The sequence below is a fragment of the Drosophila novamexicana genome, unplaced genomic scaffold (genome assembly GCF_003285875.2).
Source record: "Drosophila novamexicana strain 15010-1031.04,08,12 unplaced genomic scaffold, DnovRS2.1 tig00000008-arrow-pilon, whole genome shotgun sequence".
Lineage (NCBI taxonomy): Eukaryota > Metazoa > Arthropoda > Insecta > Diptera > Drosophilidae > Drosophila > Drosophila novamexicana.
The window spans coordinates 671386-691101 of NW_020824765.1; the positions used below are offsets into that span (position 1 = coordinate 671386).

Genomic DNA, 19716 nt, shown 5'->3' on the forward strand with positions numbered 1-19716 from the left:
GAAAATATTTGACTGAAAAGTGTCGGGGAAATATTAAGAAAGATACAAATAAATAAAACAAATAAATGCTATAAACAATTTCTAGTGTAAAATGTGTGTTTTTGCTAAATGTGGTTAACTTAAACGTAAATTAATTACACCAAACGATAAACTAAAAACAAAAACAAAATAAATACAAATATAGAAACCAACAAGAATTCTTAAGTAAAGTAAATTTTTGGATGACAAAAGCCATTTAGACAAAATTTTTGAGACGAAAAAAGACATTTATGAGTAAAAACAAAAACAAAAAACAAAACAAAAGAACAAATTACTTTACATTTTATTTAAGCACCAGTTGCAAAAAAAAAAAAAAATAAAAAATAAATGAGTAATAAAAAAATGAAAAAAAAAGACAAATATAAGTGTTTTTAGTTTACAAATTATATTTCCAAAAACATTCAAATAAAAGTAAATTAGTTTAAAAAATAGAAATTAAATTGTTTTATTTTTGCGAACTATATATATATGTATATATATATATATATATATTATATATTCTTGATAGATAAAGTCGAGATTCTAGGTCCACAAAAATGAATTTGATATAAGCTTAACAATTTTTGAGAAAGACCCAGTCTCAAAGTTTGGTTCCAGTTTCGGATAAAGATCCAGTTCCAATATAAAATATGCAATATTGCAAGCATAATTTATTAATTTAATATTGTTCTAGGCATTATAAGAATTAGAGTTTGAACCAAAGCCTGGAAAGAATGTTGAAAACCAACTTTACGAACCGAACCCTCAAACAGGAAGTTGATTTAGACAGTGAATCAAACCAAAGACAATATAAACACTGGGTCTATCACTTCGGAGCTATATACATATAAGTTTCGAAATAAGTATAATCCATATCCCGAGCAATATATGAAGAACATATTCGCAAAGAAAAGTACGCGGAGACAATTAACCTAAACTAAAAGTAGTTAATTAATGTAAGACCCGTGACATTTGGGGCCTTGATTTCTTATCAAATGACTTCGATCAAAATATCAAACTATGGGAAAACGTTTTAAGATATTTCTTCATATTAAAAAGTCTGCCTGGAGTTGCCCAAAAGGAGCATATCCTGATAGACTCTGAAAGCTTACAATCATATTTTTATCTTAGTTTATATCAAATCGAATTCTCCAATCTTCTCTAGTCTCTTAGATTTATTAAAATATATTCTTCAATTACAAGCTAAACTCCAGAAATAGTTCTTAATCCCGGTTAATTGCGGTCCAGATAACTTTAACGTGCATCAAAAACGACAACTGCAAGCAACAAAAATCGAAATGTTAAGCGGCGCATACAGTTTGGGAAGCACTGGCATCCCAGAGATTCGGTACTTACGACGCTTGGTGCGCTTCTTGTACATGATACGGTAGCCACACTCGCGGCAACGTATGGGATCACGCGGACGCATCTCGTTCTCGTGATGGCATTCTGTTTAAATAGAGTATTGCGAATTCTGCATTAATAAACGTAAATGTTTGTTAAAGGCGCAGCCATGTGCGCGTCGATGCGGCAGCGTGCTGATGCTTCTCTTAGCTGAACTTGGGCTCGTTTGTTTACTTACCGCCACAAATGTATGTCATTGCGGTCTTGACGTTTTCCTTGGAACTGGTTTCCGACATTTTTGCTCAATTAAATTAATAAAAACTTGCAAACGACTGCGGCTTGTGAAATATTGTTATTGCAATTCGATAACTTTTCTATAACAGATCGATGTTAATTAACAGCGACACTATCAACAGTGTGCCCAACTACAGTACTTTTTGGTCAGTATTTTTTGAGGTGCTCGTTCGCCGGCTAAGAAACGGTCACACTAATTGCATTAAATTCAATTCAAAAGTTTTATTGTACATATTCTTGTTTTGTTAAATAAAATGGTTAAGAATAACAATAAAAAGTCTGTTATGCATCCGCGCAATGTGCTGCGCACTGCGCCGGACTACACGAAATTGGCCATCAAGCACAAGGACTTTCGACAAGTGTGCGAGTTGGTGAGTTGTGAACTTCACAATTATTATTACGATTATATTCTATTATCCCTTGCAGGAGCTCAATGGCAGGGTATCGCTTAACTTCCGCAATGAACGAACACTGCGTGAGTTAACCAAAATGCTGCTGCTTGAATATTTTGGTCTACACGTGGACTTCGCGCCGGGCAGCCTGGTGCCCACTTTGGCGCTGCGCCTGAACTACATTTTATGGCTAGAGGATTTGCTGGCGCCTCTCAAATTGGACGCAGTGCGTGGCATCGACATTGGCAAGTTGCTGCCCTACATTCAAGAGGCTTGTTACTGAACTGTATTCGTTGCAGGCTGCGGCTCCTCGTGCATTTACTCGCTGCTGGCAGCCAAAAAGAATCAATGGCACATGCTGGCCCTGGAGTCGAAGCAAACCAACATTGAGTATGCCCGCGAGAATGTGAAGCGCAATAATCTGGAGCAGCTGGTGGAGGTCTATGCCCAGCCGGACAAGGATAACATTTTCAAGAGCTATTTCGAGACCGCCAGCATGTTGCCCAAGGAGGGCTTTCACTTCTGCCTCTGCAATCCGCCGTTCTTCGACTCGAATGCAGAGAATCCGTTTGGCGGCAACACACGCAATCCGCAGCGTCGTCCGGCGCCCAACAATGTGCGCACCGGCAGTGCCGAAGAGCTAACCTGTGCTGGCGGCGAGGTGCAATTCGTGCAGCGCATTGTCGAGGAGAGCGAGTTGCACAAGGAGCGCGTGCTGTAAGTGCAACTGCACCCTATAAAAAAACATCTATAATACGCTTTCCCTTTTGCAGCATTTTTACCAGCATGCTGGGCGTAAAGGCCAACGTGCCAAAGATATTGGACTATTTACATCAACGCCAAATAAGCAATGTGTCCACCACGGAGTTTCATCAGGGACATACCACACGCTGGGCAGTTGCCTGGACCTTTCAACAGCTAACCTTAACAGTAGATGCAGCCCCTTCTAGTTCAGATCTATATTGTACATAGGTAAACATAGCTTGTATATAGATAAGTAGAACTTTAAGCTAAAGTAGTAAAAGATGGAATACGTTGTTAAGCAGTTGCTGCTCAATTAACTGTTGTGGCACGTTTTGAAAACTAGCACAAATGTAAGGGTTCCTATTTACCCATCTGCAGCAGCACTTTCAACTGTTGCCCGCCCATGTCATATTCGTGCGGCCAAAAAGCTTTTCCACTAAATGGAAATTTGCATGTCAGTGGGCACTTTGCTGCCGCAGCCAAACGAAAGCGAGGAAACCAACACCAAAACGAACGGAAATTATCGTTTCGTTTATATCATTGACCAGCGCACAGTTGCCCATCGCTCCAAAGTGCAAACATACTCGCAAATAGCAAAAGCATGGCAATTTCTAGCCTTAACTGAGTAGCTTCCCACACCTGGGCAAATGCGTCACCAGTTTCGATGTTAGGAAAACTTCATACTTTTTTTTGTATAACTTCCAGCGGAGTTTTGTATATATCATTTAAGATCTATTGAGATGAGTTATTTGAAGTTTTTTTGTTAAGTGTTAAGAGAGAAGCTCTTGGTTGTGTCCACCATTAGTTTCTGCCTTCTTCCATAGCGTTTTCCTATAGCACTTTCACCCGTTTAGGTGTGAAAAACAACGTAATTAAAAGTGGAGTCCTTGACTTCCACTAGAAGATTCTAATTTAAGCCAGTTGGTTGAAATTTATGAAAGTTATATGGTTATATAGCCCAACCCTAAAAATAAAATGTATGTTTACTTAAAATCCCTTTGTGCAGCTTTTAAATTTATACAAATTTTACAATAATCAAAAAACCTTTACAAATTATATTTTCTTCTCTTGAAAGCGACAAAGTAAATGTTGAAAAAAGTCTCCAGCTGAGATTGATTTCAGCTCTTTTTGACTTAATTGAACTTTGTTAGGTTGAAAATGTAAATTAAAATATTCTATCAACTATTAAATGCAAGCTTTGTTCTATGCTCAAGTTTTTGGCTTATAATAGAATATTAATTTTCTCAATGCTTTGAAAGACTAAAAGCACTCCAAGTTGGAGTTCGTGCCCTTTTGGAATGACTCTCATTGCCTGCAGTCATATCCAATGCTAATACTCATTCCCGTCCACATCCTGGGCTATAGAACATGTCCGCCTGTCGATGGCTGGCGCCTGGCTCTGGCTGCATGCCAAGCCAACAATATTAACCAGCAATGTGAGCAGATCATAACAATAGATGGTTAAGGGTTTAACGGCAAATGGGTGGCATCATATCATATTGTACACACATGACCATTATCACAGCCGGATACGGACACTGACACGGACACGGACACGGACATGGACATGGACACGGAGCTAACCCGAGACAAGCGGCAAACCAAAACTGGCAGTTCGTATGTCAAAAGGGCTCAATGTTGACTTTAAAATCACATTTAAGAGTTGCACACACACACACACACACACATGCACACACGCCCGTTCAATTACTCGACTGCAGCCAGGCTCACCTCACACATGGCTATTGAAAGGGGTTACCTGAGCGAGACACACGCCACAGCCGGCAGCACGGACTATTTGCATTACGTGCTTGTGCCTGTATGTATCCATGTGTGTCCGTGTGTGTGTGTGTGTGTGCTTGTGTCATTTGCCTGTCATATGCCTGGTTTTTGGTTGGTTTTGCTCATTGCACTAAGTGAATGTACTTGTATTGCCATGTGCCCTGACAATAGCATACATTTAGGCGCACGAACTGCCAGCCAGCCAGACAATTGCAACTCTAACAGTTGCCGCCAGCTCTCAGCTGCCAGCTCCCAGTTCCCAGCTCCCAGTTGCCAGCTCTCGAGCTCCTGGTTACGTGCAGTCACGCAGGTGCCCATTCCCAGCCCAGGCAGAACTCTTTTCTATCAGCTTTGTGGAGCAACGACTTGCATTTAAATGGGATTTTTCAATTTGGCTGACATGTCTGGCATGTTGACTGTTCAGCCCAGACGGACGCCATTTCGAGTCTACTTTTTGGGGCGCCACGCTTTTCCGGCTAGTTTCCTTACACCAAGATGCTCGCACAGCTGCTTTGATGGATGCTTGTGCCTTGAAGCCATGTGATTGATGGCCGTCGTTCTTGAGCAATGGTCAAGGTTGACAGAGATTTGTGCAGACGTTTTTGCTGGCATATGAAATGTCATCTAAATTAACCCGAAAAACGCAAGAGCTTGCGCAAAGTTTGAACGAATCCAAGAATAACACATTCAAGTTCTGCGCCTCTGTCATATATCATTTCGTCGCCCACATATACCATATATATGTGTCCTTTTATATTCCCCTTCGAGTCCTGATTCGACTGTGTTTATGTTGCAATCCAATCAAAAACTGTTACACATTTCGCTGGCCTTGCCACTCAATTACTTAGCTGCTCGACGCCGAATTCCCCCGCCCAGCGGGCATTAAAAATGTATTGGAGCAGCAAAATATTCCAGTTATATATATGTCGTAAACTTATTTTCCAAACAATTTTACGATGCCAATAAAAAAGCCGGGCTCCGCACTCCCTTCAACGAGACGGACTCTAAGCCCGCTCAAATTGGGGCGCTCACAAATATATTTCCAGGTCCGAGTTTGGAGCTTGATGTTATTATTCAACACCTTCAACTGGCCCTGGTCACGGGCTTCATGGCCGACCCCAACTCCGAGTGGTCGTTGTGTAAACAAGTTGGGCCCTCAGCGCTTTTTTAATTAACAATTACGCCAACTCCGGGACACGTGCGAGTTATGGGTGTGTGCATGTGTGTAGGTGTGTGCAGGTGTGTGCAGGTGTGTGCCTGCCTCCTAAATTAAGCTAATAGCTAGAAAATTACCAAAAGCACACATGTGAGAGTGCTCATCAACGAGGCAACAACCACATGAGCAAAACGTTGCCCACAATAAAAGCAAGCTTACAAAAATGTATTCTCCACGTTATCAAAGAGATCAAAGATATTAAATAAGTCAATTAAAATATTGCCACAAGCAGCATATGAGTTTTATATTAAATAGATAAAAATCAGATATACATTTGTCACGGGCAACAACATTTTCCAGCTTGAAAGTGAACTACACTTTATTTCCATTTAAGGGGTTGAGTAAATATATTCTTCAAATTTCCCATATAGACATTGAGTCAAAATTTTTCACACCCACAACTCGCTGAAATCTCATCAGATTTTCACGAGACTTGGCTCTTTGTTCATGGTTTGGCCTCTAGATTAATTGGGCATCTAAATCTGGGAACATTATTCTTGGTCTAAAATCATGTACAAATGGTACCCGCAAATACCCTGCTTAGACATGGATCAAAATTTCTCACCCCCATCACTCGGTCAAATCTCAATGCAGGAGATATCATTTTGCGAAGAAGGGTTTCTTAAAAGAACTAACTTTTGATCGGAAACTATATGATATAGTGGACCGATCTGGCTAGCTCTGACATATTTACTGTCTGCAGCGGACTCGGCTTTTAAATGAGAGACTAAAGACTAGGCAGTTGGACATATCTCTATCGACTCGACTGTTCAAACAATACTATAAATACTTATAATACCCTCTACAAGGGCATATAAATACTTTAAATGAAAAGGCAATCCACATTCCCTTTTCCATGCCACAAGCGAAGTGGTCGAAAAGGTTCATTTATTAAACTAAAGGAGACCAGTTGGATCAGATAAAAAATATTCGCTAATATACTAAGCGCCATGTTTTGGTAAACTATTCACAGATGGATCATTTATCATGTCAGCGTTAATTCAATTATTCGGAGCGAATTTCGCTGTAGCCAAACGAAGGCAACACAAATCAAGCACAGAATGTGACGGGGCGGGGTCTGTGAACTTGGCTGTCAGAAGAAATGTCGCAGTTTTGTTTTATTGCCGGCTAACCGTAGTTAAAACAGTTCTAGAATGTTTCCAGAATAAAGCCAAAATTAATCTTGAGAGAAACTGCGCTTCAGTGTTTGCCGAGCTGACGAAAGTTTTAAGGCCAAAATTTGATTTGATTGAGCAAACACAAACTGACTTCGGGCGTGGACTTTGTTTGCCCATGCAATAACCTGGCGGAGCTGGGTTTTGGCTTCCGACAACGCTTTAAGCGAGAGCTTTAAAACATAAATTTGCACGTTGAATTTGTTGCTCTCTGCTGTCAATTTGTGCAGCCCCCAAAAAGTTGTTGCGCACCGTTGAACTTCAGACAAAAAGGACGCGAAAACTTTCCACTTGGCAAATGTCCCGGGAGACGGCAGAACACACGCACACACACACACACACACACACACACACACACACACACACAGGCACACTCTCACACAAACGTATACAAATGAGGGGGCCAGTTCATAGGCCGAGAGTTCGCAACACGGCGTATACGTAATTTGGCCAGGCACGTTTTGTGTGCTGGCGCTTCCTTTCGAACGGCAGGCAGAGAATCGAAATGTGCTCAAATCGGATGCCGGGACCGAAACAAAGCATCGAGTATATTTTTATCCTTTGCCAGGAAATAATGACTTTGCATTTCGGCGGGCAAATGGTGCGCAAATTTAAAGCAGCCCCTCTTCGCCAATTATGGCTGTGAGCTGTAGCTCTTGGGGCAGCAACTCGTTGTCTGTTACTTTATCAACCTCAGCAGGGGCTTATGTGTCGCCAGCGCATTTGTCATATGTCCCGTGTCTTTCTCCACAACAATGAGAGAATGCCAAAATCGTTGTCTGCACGAAGCGGTGAATAAGTGGGGGGAAAATTCCTTGCGAAAACTTGCCATGCATTTTCGCACGCCCAAGGGCTGCGCAGCTCTGGCAAAATGTTTGTCGCTATCTTAAGTCCTAAATGTGTCTCGACATCAGCGCCGCAATCTGTTGGTGTGCTCTTTGCTTCTTGGGCTTTGGACGGAGACAAGTGCTGCGGGAGCAGTGAAATGTACAAATTCACGCATTCGTTTCCGTTCACGCGGCACAAGCATGTCCTTTCGGCTGACTCTCGAGTGCAGTCGATGGCTCTTAACTTCTACTATTTCTGTACTTTAGCATGACGTAACTTTTTTAAGTAAGCAACATTTTTGAAGAGCTCTGACGAAATAGTAAAAATCAGTTATATTCGTGTTACCTTTAGTTCTATTCAACTTTGAAATACAGGGTATCTTGTCGCACAGCATATCCACCAATATATTTCTTACTTGTCTTGCAGCTGCTGACTGGCAAAATGCAACTACGACAGCAGATAAGAGCTTCAGTTGTCACCCGAGACTTAAATTAAGACTTAACTCTTTTGTGTTGCATAGTTTTGGGCGAAGCAACTTTGCTAAAGGAGTTAAACTGGAAGCATATTAGAGCTCGTCTCAATTATAATTAAGTTGAATAAGTAAAGGCTTTTGCGCAATGTTTTCTAATGTCTTAAGAAGAAAAGTTACAAAAAAAAAATAAATAGAAAGATTTGGGTTCCTTTTACCTAGAATTTGCCACAAATGTAGAAATCATAATGATATATTTAACTCTTTGCGTTTTGCTGAAATGTTTGTATACATTATCTAGCTGATATTCCGCGGCTTTGTCCGGTCCAAGTTACTTGCATTCATCCATTTCCTGCCATTGATAAAAGTATATATTTGAAATGAGTTTTCATGCGGAGTCCTGGAAATTTGTGCACCCGCATTTCCGGGAAGGATAACTAGATTGTCCGAGAATAAAAACTGTAGGCAAGAATCTGAATTGGATGGTAAATAAAATAAGTTTCACGTAACCATTTTCCGCGATTTTTGCACGACTGCGGAAGAATTTTCTATAACCCCATCTAAATTTGCAGCTTCAGTTAAAAATATCAGCTTTAAATTTTGCTGTATAAGAGAGAAACTTTGAACTGGCCAAAGTTAAAACATGCTGCTTCATTGTGATAAGCCTTCCATTGGCAAAGCGTGCAATATGCTCAACGGGCTTAAAATTCTTCCATTAAAATAAAAATGATGTGCCCCATTTAATATTTTAAATTGACTATTCCGAAATGCATTTAGTAACAATTTTTTTGCGTGTCGGGCATTTTGCAAGCTCTGAAATATTTTTGCATAATTGTTAAATATTTACCCCGGCATACAGGGTGATTTGGCCGGGTTATTTGTGGCCATTCGCCGTCTTCTATGTATATGAAGACACATTGCATATGTAGGCCCATTTGCATATGTGTATTTCTGTGCTTATGCGGGAAGGGAAGGTTCTTTGCGCTATCAGTTTTGATTAGATCCTTGCCAGCTGACGCCTAAAAGTGCGCCACAAAGGGAGGCCAACACGTTTCGTCCTGCCGGAAGTCAAATGTCACTCGAAGTGGCAAATTTACCATTTACATATGCAGTCACATTTGCCCAACATTTGACTTTACGATAACGACACCCTGTGTCCCGTGGCTGGCAATGGAATGGCAGAGAGCGAGAGGGTGGGACGCAATAAGAGCAGACCAATTCATTTCTGAGTGACTCACACACACACACACACACACACAAACACACATATATGCGCGCACACACGCAAAACAAACTCCCAAATGGGACCCAAACAAAAAAAGGCGTCGAAAACGTATAATAGAAAACAAGAGTGCTCTTATCGAGAGTGCCCGATTAGAGAATACCCTACACAAAACGCACACAGTTTGGATACCGAGTACTCCTTCGACGGAACAAAATGCCTTCATAAATATTATTATCATGACTGACTCTGCGTTTGTTTTATGCTTGTATGTGTGTATGTGTGTGCGATAAAGGGGACTGCTGGCCATTTGCCCTTGACTATGTACTTGTAGCTGCATGTATGTACAGCCGCATTTATCCTATCATAGCCCGGGTAACAAGCCCGTATTCGAGTTGTTCTATTCCCAACGTTGCTAATCAACAATGTTTTGCGTGTTTATTGTCCGATATTTTTCAGCACTGTTATTCTAATGAAAAAATAAAGATAATAAATACATTATTCATAGATTCATTATTCAGCTTTTATTAGCACAAATTGACCAAGCTACAGTTTCCTTTAATTATGGACAATTTCGGGCAGCATCTAAAAATATATATGTATATTCGTGATATGTTTGAGCTATGTAAACAATTGGCTGTCATTAGAACCTCTAGCATACATGCTTTCCAAAATATGCCCAAAACACAAGCTATAATTATCAATTTCAGAAAAACGTGGTTATCTGTGATTGTATAGTTCCTATGACTGACACGCGAATGAAGAGACGGATAGATAGATCAAGATTGTAGTACTTCTTAGGGTCTAATATGTCAGCCATTCTACCCACTTTTAGCCATTTTCCTGTTTGAAGCGCCAACAAAAAAGAAGCAGAAACATAACAGAAGCACAAAACAAAACTAGTTAGCTGCTTACGCACATGAGATATGCTAAGGGCAAACCGAAAGCCAAGATAGCAAAAGAATTTTTCAATGATATTTTTATGGTCAAATTTTGTATTTGGCTTTTGGTTTATACAACTGTGCAGCTCTTTACGCCTCGCTACACGGCAAAAGGTACGCCGAATTGTACGTGTGTGTGTGTGTGTGTGTGTGTGTGTGTAAATATATTCCACTTGGTGCGTGCAAACGTACCGGTGGATGATGATGCCATTGCCTTGGCAACTTCACAGCAATGGCTGCTGTTGCCTTTTCTGCTCTTCTGGTTCTGCTGCTGTTCGTGCGGCTTTGTGGTCCTGTTCTGCATGTGTGTGTGTGCATTTGTGTGCGTGTGTGTGTGTGTCTGTCGGCCTGGCCAGTCGCTTTGTTTATTTGCGAAATAAAACTCGGCAGCGCCAGCACACATCAGCTGTTGTATTGTCATGGCTCTCAGTTTGCATATTCTCTCTCACTCTTAATCTCTCTCATTCTCTCGTTGCTGTTCTCTCTCCTCATTTTTGATGGTTGCCTAACTGTCACACTGGTATCATTTTGATTGGTTTCTTTTGAAATTAGTTTGTAGTTTGTAGTATATGCTTAATGCTTAAAGCAATTTTATTTTGAAAGTAATTAAAATATCTTCTATCTATCTAGGGGATTAAAAAGAATTCGGAATTCATACAGTTTGATAGTTTAAAACTTAATGTTTTGGTATTAGTAAATTTGTTGGAAGCCCTGCTTCACTGTGCAGACAATAAAATGAGAAGAAATGTGCTCTCGCATTGGCTCGCTGGGTTTTTGTTCTCGTTGCCTTGCTCACCCGCTCGATTTCTGGGTCTCCTTCTGGCTAGTTGTTGACTGCCGGCTGACGGAGACATTGACGTCGCTGCTTCTGTCGCTGCTGCTGCCGCCGTCGCTGCCTGTGTCTCTGCCGAAACTCCTGTTGTCGACTGTTGAGCCTTGCTCCTGCAGGATAATAGCCGCAATTCAGTCTTAGTGTGGACGCGTCGCTTGCGTTTGTCAGTTGTGCCTGAGCCTGTGCCAGTGTCAGTCAGTTAAATTTAGCGTCAGCTTCAGAGTTTTTCAAGTTCCGTTATTCCTTTTCAAAACTGCTAACTGAAAAATACATCAAATTTAAGAGAAACTGGCTGATAATTTCGTGGTTGTGAACCTTTTTGTAGTTCTTTTGAATACGGAAAATAAATCAATAATTACCAAAAAAAAAAAAAAAAAAAACTAAATATTTTGCTAACTGATTTTTTTACAAAAAGGTTTCGCCCAACAAAAGTCAAAGTGCACATAACAAACTCTAACAAAGTTCATAAAAAGTTAAGGCCCCTGTGTGTCTGCGTAAAAAAGTGCTGTCGTGTGTGTGCGAGTGTGTGAGTGTGTTTGTGTGTGTGTGTGTGTGAGTGGGTATTTAACTCTTGTTGTTGCTACTGCAATTGATTAAACAACAGCGATTGCCTGGTTCTGGTCCTGGTTACCTAGGCCAACTGAAAGCACAGAGACCGAGCAACAGAGTCTCAGCCAATACATAATGGGCTGCAACACCAGTCAGGAACTGAAGACAAAGGACGGCGCCGCCATCGATGCCGTCAGCAATGGGGACCCGGAGCCGAGTGCACCACAAATGGAGCTGTCGGAAGGTGGCTCCTGTTCAGCGAAATCCTCAAACAATCATACAAATCACGCAAAATCAAATTCAATTATCTCAAATGGCGATGCCAAGTCGGCAGCGAACTCCAAAGGAGGCAGCGCAGCAACAAATGGCGTCGACCGTTCCTGCGATAAGGCGGATATCACAGAACTCAACGATGATGTCGAGGAGGAAGGTAAGAGCCAAACATATCAAATACATACAACAAATACCCAAAAAGAAAATACATTCATATTACAAAGCTCTTCAGTGTGTGTGAGTGTGTGCGTGTGTGAGTGTATGACTGTGTGTGACTGAGTTTCTTTGTGTATTGCGTTCTGCTACCTTTATTATTATTTATTTTATTTTGTATTTATCAACTGTGTGCTTCGTGGCAAATCCTTATCGCAGTCGCCTTTCCCTCTCTCTTGCCCTCCCCTCCCTCTCTCTCTGTCTATTTTTGCTTCGCATTCTAATCCAATAATGCGTTTAATGGTCTCGCAAATATATATTGCCTCACATTTATATGTATGTATACATGTATTGGGAATAGATGACTTTTAAATGCGCACTACACTGCACTACATTACACTCCGCTAAACATGTGGGCATTTTTATACATGTCCTTTAACGACTTCTGTGCCAGCGTACACTTATGTGCGAGTGCCTTGCAAATTGTTGTGTCCTTCGGCAAATTTGTGCAGAACTTAACTTGGCTAAGTAGCCGCAATGTTGCCGACATTGCGCTGACTCAAAACTCAATCTTTACTCTAATGGGCATTGTTACAGTCCATGTTTCACTGTTTATGTTATCTAATAAGCGCCGCATAAATATACTTTTATGACAGCGCTAAGAGCATAACATAAATATATCATTAAAAAGGGGCACAGATTCATTGCCTACTTTTCGGGGCCGTGTGATGTTTATTCAGATCTTGAGATGCTTTATAAATAATATCAAGGGGAAAACAAATAATAATATGCATCTTAACAGCAGCTCTAGGAATCAGCTAAACTATCCAATTTGCAAATATTAAGTTTTTGGCAGTAAACACTACTCATTGCTAAAGAAGCTTAGAATATTAGTAAATATCGCTAACATTTCTCAAAAGTGAACACTTCTGAAAAACAAATAGTCTTAAACTTTCCCATCTCTGCCATTATCCTTTCCTTGATAAGAAAGCTTTTTAACTAAGAAAATAACCAAATTGTACATAAATATTAAATTCAAATAATAGGATCATACTGAATAACAAAATGATTTATAAAAATAATAATAATATTAATATAAGATTATATCTTTATCAAATCTATTGCTGAGTATCGCCACGCCGAATTTTAATCGCGATGAATGTTTTACTTATATTTGGTTTAATTCATGGTCACTTTTTTGCGATCATGTCTGTTCCTTGCATTAAGTTTGCCTGCCCTTTAACAATTGGGAATAAACTACATAATTTGGCCAAAACATTTGTAAAGCACATGAACGCCAAACTTTTGTATGAAAACTTGATCGTCTCCCCTCGCCCCTTTCCCTTTAGGGGTATGCCCATAACTGCAGCGCAGTGTTATTTTTAGAAATTCACAACCGAAAAACTTTTGCGGTTTGTTTGGTTCAAATAATGGAAATAAAATTCGCGCGTGAGTTGTGCCAACGTACCGGAGGCCAAATAAAAGTGCAGAACTCAAATGTATGACTCATAAATTACCAGAACGTGTTTTCCCCCGTGACAGGTGGAGTCGCTCTGGCTCTGTGTTTGGATTGGGTCCCCGAGCTATTCGGGCAACCAGCTCCCGCGCAGCTCAGATAAATTGCACGGCGACACTTTATCAGCGCTCGTAAAGCGCTGGCAAGGACGACGATAAAAGGACCCTACCATCCTGGTGTCCCGTTAATACCACAAATTATGATTATTGTTTAGTAACGGCGTTGTTGTTAATGTGCCCGTCGCCGTGGTTGCCTTCAATTTGCAAAATATTTTCATGCATGCGTTGGCAGATTTTAATTTCTCGTTGCCCTTGAAAGGGCGCGCCTGCCATTCAAGAAATTTCCATGAAAAATAACACAAACGGGCGAAACTCGGCTGGTTGAGCTAATTAGTGCTTGATAAATCCTTTCATGTTCCTTTAACTGGGCTGGCAAACGAACTGCTATTCAATATAAATTAAAATAAAATGTAATTCAATAGAAGGTGGAATTATAATTTATACTGAATATGATTTGCATGTGTTATACAAAAGCCTTGCCAACTAAATTTCATATTTCTAGTTTTTGAGATGGGCGCACAATGTTCAAGAAGTGTCCATTTGAGGACAGGGTGATGATAATGTCTTGCCTGACTGCTAATGAGGAATGTTATTTATATTCATATAGGAAGTGAAGAACTTAAATGTCAGATAGACTTGTTGTGAGATCCTTGCGTTCATACTTAAGATCAGACGGACGGACAGATAGACAAATATAGCTAGAGCGACTCGGCTATTGATGCTGATCAAGAATATATACACTTTATGGGGTCGGGGATGCTGTCTTCTGCCTGTTACATGTTCAGGGCATTGATACAGTCAAGTTACCTGAATCAATATTTGTAGTAGGATAGAGACGTCACATTATCCATGGCTTCTTTTCACAGAAGTATGAACGGTCACTCTGGCAGCTGGTCCCTAGTATGTTAAAGATTCTGTTAACCATTAGTGTTAAGCAGAGTCAATCTGTGAAAGCGTTTAACATAGAATAAACTGTGAGACTAAAAATATACTTACAGACTTACAAATACTTGATTTAATCAGTATATCAAATTAACTTAATTTGTTTTTAATTAATAGGTATTATCAATAGGTTCTTCTGTTTCTTTCATAAATGTTCACAATTTTATAGAACTTTTAATATTCTCACAGAGGTTAACCTTAGAATGTAAAATATGTTTAGAATAATCTAATGCAAGTCGTAAGGAACACTATTTTAGTAACATCAAAAAAGGCTTGGGCTTTAAAGTAATAATAATAAACTTTTTTATGTAAAATTTATGAAAACAAAAAAACAAGATATGCTCAAGGGAAAATGTGTGTAATCTGTTTCTTGCTAGATATTTTATTTTCTACCAAAACTTATTACTTCAAAAATGTTTACAGTCGCTCGTTAAGTTTTAAATTGTTATTTTTGGGCTCTTCTGTAGAATTTGTTTGTTCGGTTCCTTTTTTTCTTGAAATGCCGCCAGCGACATAAATAAAGGCAACTGCAAAAGGCATAAAATAAAACTACAGTAAAGCAAACCAGCCATACAAATGCCTTTTAAGTCGTAGTCGCTTTATGCCTTTCTGCTTTTTTCGAGCTGTGCCAAGAAAAACTTCATATTATAAACACGTAGCCAGGCTCAACACATTCCGAGTCTGTTTGCGTTTTTCTCTTGGCTGAAAATCAAAAAAAAAAAAAAAAAGAAAAAAAAAAATTAAGAAAAGAAGAAAATGCGATGCCAGCAACAGAAAGCTGCAAGCTTTCCCAGCCTCAAGTGAAGTGCATTCAACCCGCGAGTGTCGAAATGAAATGTTGGAAATGTCTGCCTTTGACGCATTATCAACTAATTAATAAGCGCCGATGACGAGAGAGGTCGGGCACGTGCAGAAGGCTTATCTTTGTGGCGGGCCACACCTAAACTAGCATGGCATTACGTAGACCCGAAACTGTAACATTAGCTGCCCAGAGGCGTGGCAATGGCCAGAATTACACAACGCTGCACATAAATTAGCAATAAAGTTGACGACTCATGCGTAAATCTGCGCAACACACACAAAAATGTGCGCTGCAAATCCTAAACAAATACAAAAACAGCCCAAAACGGAAAGCGGAGCTGCCAGCCCGTACAATAAAACACTTTGCCTAGTGCTAAGCTGCTTGTAAAGTATCTGTGAGCTGCTTTTCTACTAATGTCTAATCCAAATAAACGCCTGAGAGGTACTCTCCCATTGTAACTATTGTTGTTATTGTTGTTGTTATTGTTGTTGTTATTGTTGTAGTCGCCGTCACTTGACGGTTGTTGTACACGAGCAATTAAGCCATTTGTAGGCAGCGGAAGATTATATCAGACACGAACGCATAACGCCGACTTGATTGTACTATCAAGTTGAATGCTTTAAGTTACACACACAAGTTACTCACAGCCAAAATATTGCAATACATATTTCATACTCTAGGGCTTGAAACTTAGTGTCCTCTAGCTAGACAACTCATCTATGGAGGCTTAAAATAGCTACTGGTATGTCTCAAATACTTTTAACTTTATGCTTCTATAATAATGTTCATGTAGTTGCGAATAAATATTTTATATATCAGGCATTGTTAATCGGAATGCTCTACTTTAAGCTTATTAAACATCAATTTGGCTGCAAGGCATTCGATTAGCAGACTTAATAATCGAAATATTAAACATACTCTTTGGCTGCAGAGCATCAAAATTGAATAAGCCAGAGCACGCATAATAATTGTTGTCTAATGGTTCTGTCAGATCGATACTCGGGCGTATGCTTCATATTTGAGGCAGAGCTTTGCATAATTTTAATTAAAATGGCTGCGCTTTGAGTTTGGTACAAAGCTTTTGAGCTACAAGCGATTTCAATTAGTTCGCTTGAACACAAACACACACACACATAGATACACACATAGACAGATAGACACTCGACCACGAAAATGGCTGCTAGGCTTGCCCGTTTCCTTTTCCGGCTGCCCTTTGCGTCTTGTATACAGCTTGTTAATTATGTTTCGGTTTTCAGCTCAATGTGACAATGTGAAAGTCTGTGCGACTTTGGCTAATGTACGCCTAATTGAGAATAAATAAGGCGTTTTGCTTGCTCGCGTCAGCAGCACGATTTATTGGCGGCTAATGATTGCCATTTGATATTCTGTTTGCTCTGAGCCTCGCATTCAGGTGTGGCCGGCCGTCTGCCCTTCCATTACCAACGCCTTGTGCTATTGTGCTGACGTGTTTTATGGCTTCGCAGCTTGCTCCGTTGATTTGCATGGTTGTTACCTAGTTAATTAAGGCACTTTTCAAGGTGTGAGCGCTCCTATTCGGCGACTGGGAAATTCGTGTATATTGAAAATTGACATATATACAAATAAGCCAGGACGTGGAACATATATGCTATCGATATGTCTTTCAATTTGTTGCTTTTGCATTTGAGTGGTTTATTATTCAGACTTGTTATTAGGAAAAATAGGTAAAATAAACAGCTTTTTGTTGGTCTTAAACATCCTCATTTAAATTAGTATACACATATGATAAACTAACGATTGTTTGCTATCGAATGTGACAGTTACCGATAGTTAGGCATACAATTTAGCTGCTCCATTTCAGTTAATACTTGAAGCATAGTTTTGTTTTTGGTGGAAAAAACTCTACTGTACACATCAAGGACTCTAAATATTTAAGGACATATAATATTGTAAGAGCATAAATCAGTAAACACCCACACGCTCCCGTGTTCAGTTAGTGAAACATTATTTTCATCTAACTTTTACAAATGCTCTGTTGCCACATTGAAAGCCACAAATTGCTGGCCATAAATTTTTAGAGGCAACCAAAAAATATGTATGCTATATATGCATGTATTGAAACACAAATTTAGCGTCTCCACATGGGACTGTTCACAGCTCGTTTGGTCGTAGCTGGAACCGAACAGACAGGAGGGGTATATTATGTATACGCCATGGCGAGCCCGTGTGTCGGCATTTATTTTAATTTGCCGTAAAAGGTGCGTCCGTCTGGCCAAAAATAGGCAAGAACGGCCTTGCCCAAAATTATAAAAGCTGCGCGATGAGCCAGCCGATGGGGTTGCGGAAAGTCGTTATGTGGCTAAATGCTGCATATTTACACGAAAGAAATGCATAAACAATGAAAATACTAAGCCCGGCCAAATTGGACACTAGAGTCGCATTAAAGCGCCGGACAAATACCAGAAATGCGTGCCAGAATGTTATTTGATATTTTTGTCCGTGACACTCGTGCTCAAATTGAGAAAAACTGGCGCCACGCACAAATTATGCATATCTTTGTCTACACATAAACGTCAGCTGTGGGCGCAGTCAGCAGTTGGGGTGTGGCCGACGACTGTGTCCATTGCTGCCGCCTCGCAAATGGCTTTTGAAAGCGCGCAAAGCATTTGCCAAGCGCACAATTTGCGACGCGTTAACAAACGGAAATGATAAATTGACATTTCTTGGGTATGTTCGGTAAGATTTCCATTGCTCCATTGCCGTTTACCATTTTCTGTCTTATTTACGCTTCTGTCATTGCTTGCTTCTCGGTTTCTTTTCGCATTTCCGTATTGACTGTGCAATCTAATTGGAAAGGATCCCGACTGTTTAGCAAATAAGCATAACAAAAGAGGCCATTAGCGAGGAATTATAAATAATAAGGATCCTTAAGTATGCATTAAGAAAGAGTTGTTATTATTACAGTTTAAAAAAACGCTTTAACTTCTTTAAGCAAAAAAGAATATGAATACTTTTTATAGAAAAGGCAGCTGCTGGTGAATAAATAAGTTACACTTCTGCGATTTCGCTAGTCGAAGCTGATTTATTGAAGACAGTCAAAAAAACAAATAAGGGACTACATTTTATGTCCTGTACACATATACTAGTATGTTATGTCCGGCTGGAATGGTACCCATCCAATTTAAGCGCTCAATTTTCCAACCCAAATATTAGCCATCTTTCTACGAAGAGGAATGATATATTGTCAAGCTTTGAACTGCCCAATAAGTGGTTTACCAAGGAGTAGTAGAACGACTCCTCATATAAGAAAATAAAGCCTTAAGTCAAGATTGAGTTGCTTGCGTGGGTTGGACAGATGAAGTATGCTCTATAGGATTTGTTTTCGCGCACCATATGCTGGATCCCACCTACCGCCCATCCGGCAGAGGGGCGCAGTCGTGTAACTTACGAGACAAGTAGCGAAGTACAAAAGCGAATACAAGCTACGAAACTTGGCTAAGATTAACTACTTGCAAAATAGTTTAAAATAGATGACTTTATACGAGGAAGAGAAGACTCCGAGCAGAGTGTGTGTAATGCTTGTTGTAATCATCACAGAGGACCCGGAACGGTTAGTTTCACAGTATATGGTGCAATTTAAATGATAGAAAGTTTTCCCAACATTTTCTTAAGATACAAATACAACATTTCTCTTATAATTTTCCTTATCCCCTTTGTATAGGGTCGAAAAAGAGAAGAAAAATGCCACATCAATAAAAATGTCTGCCAATTGCCAACTGCTGGTTATGAATTTATTATGTAGCTGATATGATATGCCCAGTATTATTTATGATGTCAATCATCTGGGTCAAAGTATTTTTCTTGTATTGCTGCCGGGTTCGTCTGGCATTTTAGCATTTGTCACTTGCGCATGTATTTGTTAACATCCGTAATGTCCTTGCACGTCGATATCGGGCATATCCTTATTTTGAAAATCTGACATGCGCTCGCCAAACTGTGTGAGTAATTGCCAGAGATTATTTATTATCGGTGGCACACAGCATACCAGAGTGTTGTGATGGTGCTTAATGGCTTATGAATTTTGGTATATCGCAATCAAAAATTGTTGTTAAAGCATTTGCATCTGCTGCAAAATGCTGACAATAAAATTTTAATATTTTGCATATATGTTTTTGTGCTATCTACT

At 39.9% G+C, this 19716-nt stretch overlaps 3 protein-coding genes across 4 annotated transcripts in view; 2 read left to right on the forward strand and 1 right to left on the reverse strand.

Annotated features, from left to right (window-relative positions):
* Nucleotides 1-528: 528 nt before the first annotated feature.
* On the reverse strand, nt 529-1729 carry LOC115759093 (DNA-directed RNA polymerases I, II, and III subunit RPABC4). The gene is made up of 3 exons (XM_030699930.1): nt 1601-1729; nt 1375-1467; nt 529-1295 (listed from the first exon to the last, which is right to left on the reverse strand). The coding sequence occupies exons 1-3, from the start codon at nt 1656-1658 to the stop codon at nt 1273-1275; spliced, it is 174 nt and encodes a 57-aa protein (XP_030555790.1). The 5' UTR covers nt 1659-1729; the 3' UTR covers nt 529-1272.
* Nucleotides 1730-1872: 143 nt separating this feature from the next.
* Nucleotides 1873-3782, forward strand: LOC115758812 (U6 small nuclear RNA (adenine-(43)-N(6))-methyltransferase). Its single transcript, XM_030699593.1, has 4 exons — nt 1873-2027; nt 2083-2293; nt 2348-2765; nt 2822-3782. The coding sequence occupies exons 1-4, from the start codon at nt 1911-1913 to the stop codon at nt 3018-3020; spliced, it is 945 nt and encodes a 314-aa protein (XP_030555453.1). The 5' UTR covers nt 1873-1910; the 3' UTR covers nt 3021-3782.
* A 7874-nt stretch (nt 3783-11656) lies between these two features.
* LOC115764079 overlaps nt 11657-19716 on the forward strand; it is a 45617-nt gene continuing 37557 nt past the window's right edge. The window contains exon 1 of one of the 2 annotated variants that reach the window (XM_030706940.1): nt 11657-12236. In XM_030706940.1, the coding sequence (XP_030562800.1) occupies nt 11942-12236 (295 nt within the window). In that variant the 5' untranslated portion in view covers nt 11657-11941. The remainder of the gene's footprint in view (nt 12237-19716) is intronic. The other variant, XM_030706932.1, reaches the window with a different exon arrangement.

Bases quoted from the DNA above. Each gene is read 5' to 3' on its own strand.
- LOC115759093 (XM_030699930.1), bottom strand. From the start codon at position 1,658: ATGTCGGAAACCAGTTCCAAGGAAAACGTCAAGACCGCAATGACATAC. The intron at 1,468-1,600 runs GTAAGTAAACAA...CTATTTAAACAG, and splicing joins AATGACATACATTTGTGGCG to AATGCCATCACGAGAACGAG. The intron at 1,296-1,374 runs GTAAGTACCGAA...TGTTGCTTGCAG, and splicing joins CAAGAAGCGCACCAAGCGTC to TTGTCGTTTTTGATGCACGT.
- LOC115758812 (XM_030699593.1), top strand. From the start codon at position 1,911: ATGGTTAAGAATAACAATAAAAAGTCTGTTATGCATCCGCGCAATGTG. The intron at 2,294-2,347 runs GCAAGTTGCTGC...TATTCGTTGCAG, and splicing joins AGTGCGTGGCATCGACATTG to GCTGCGGCTCCTCGTGCATT. The intron at 2,766-2,821 runs GTAAGTGCAACT...TCCCTTTTGCAG, and splicing joins TTGCACAAGGAGCGCGTGCT to CATTTTTACCAGCATGCTGG.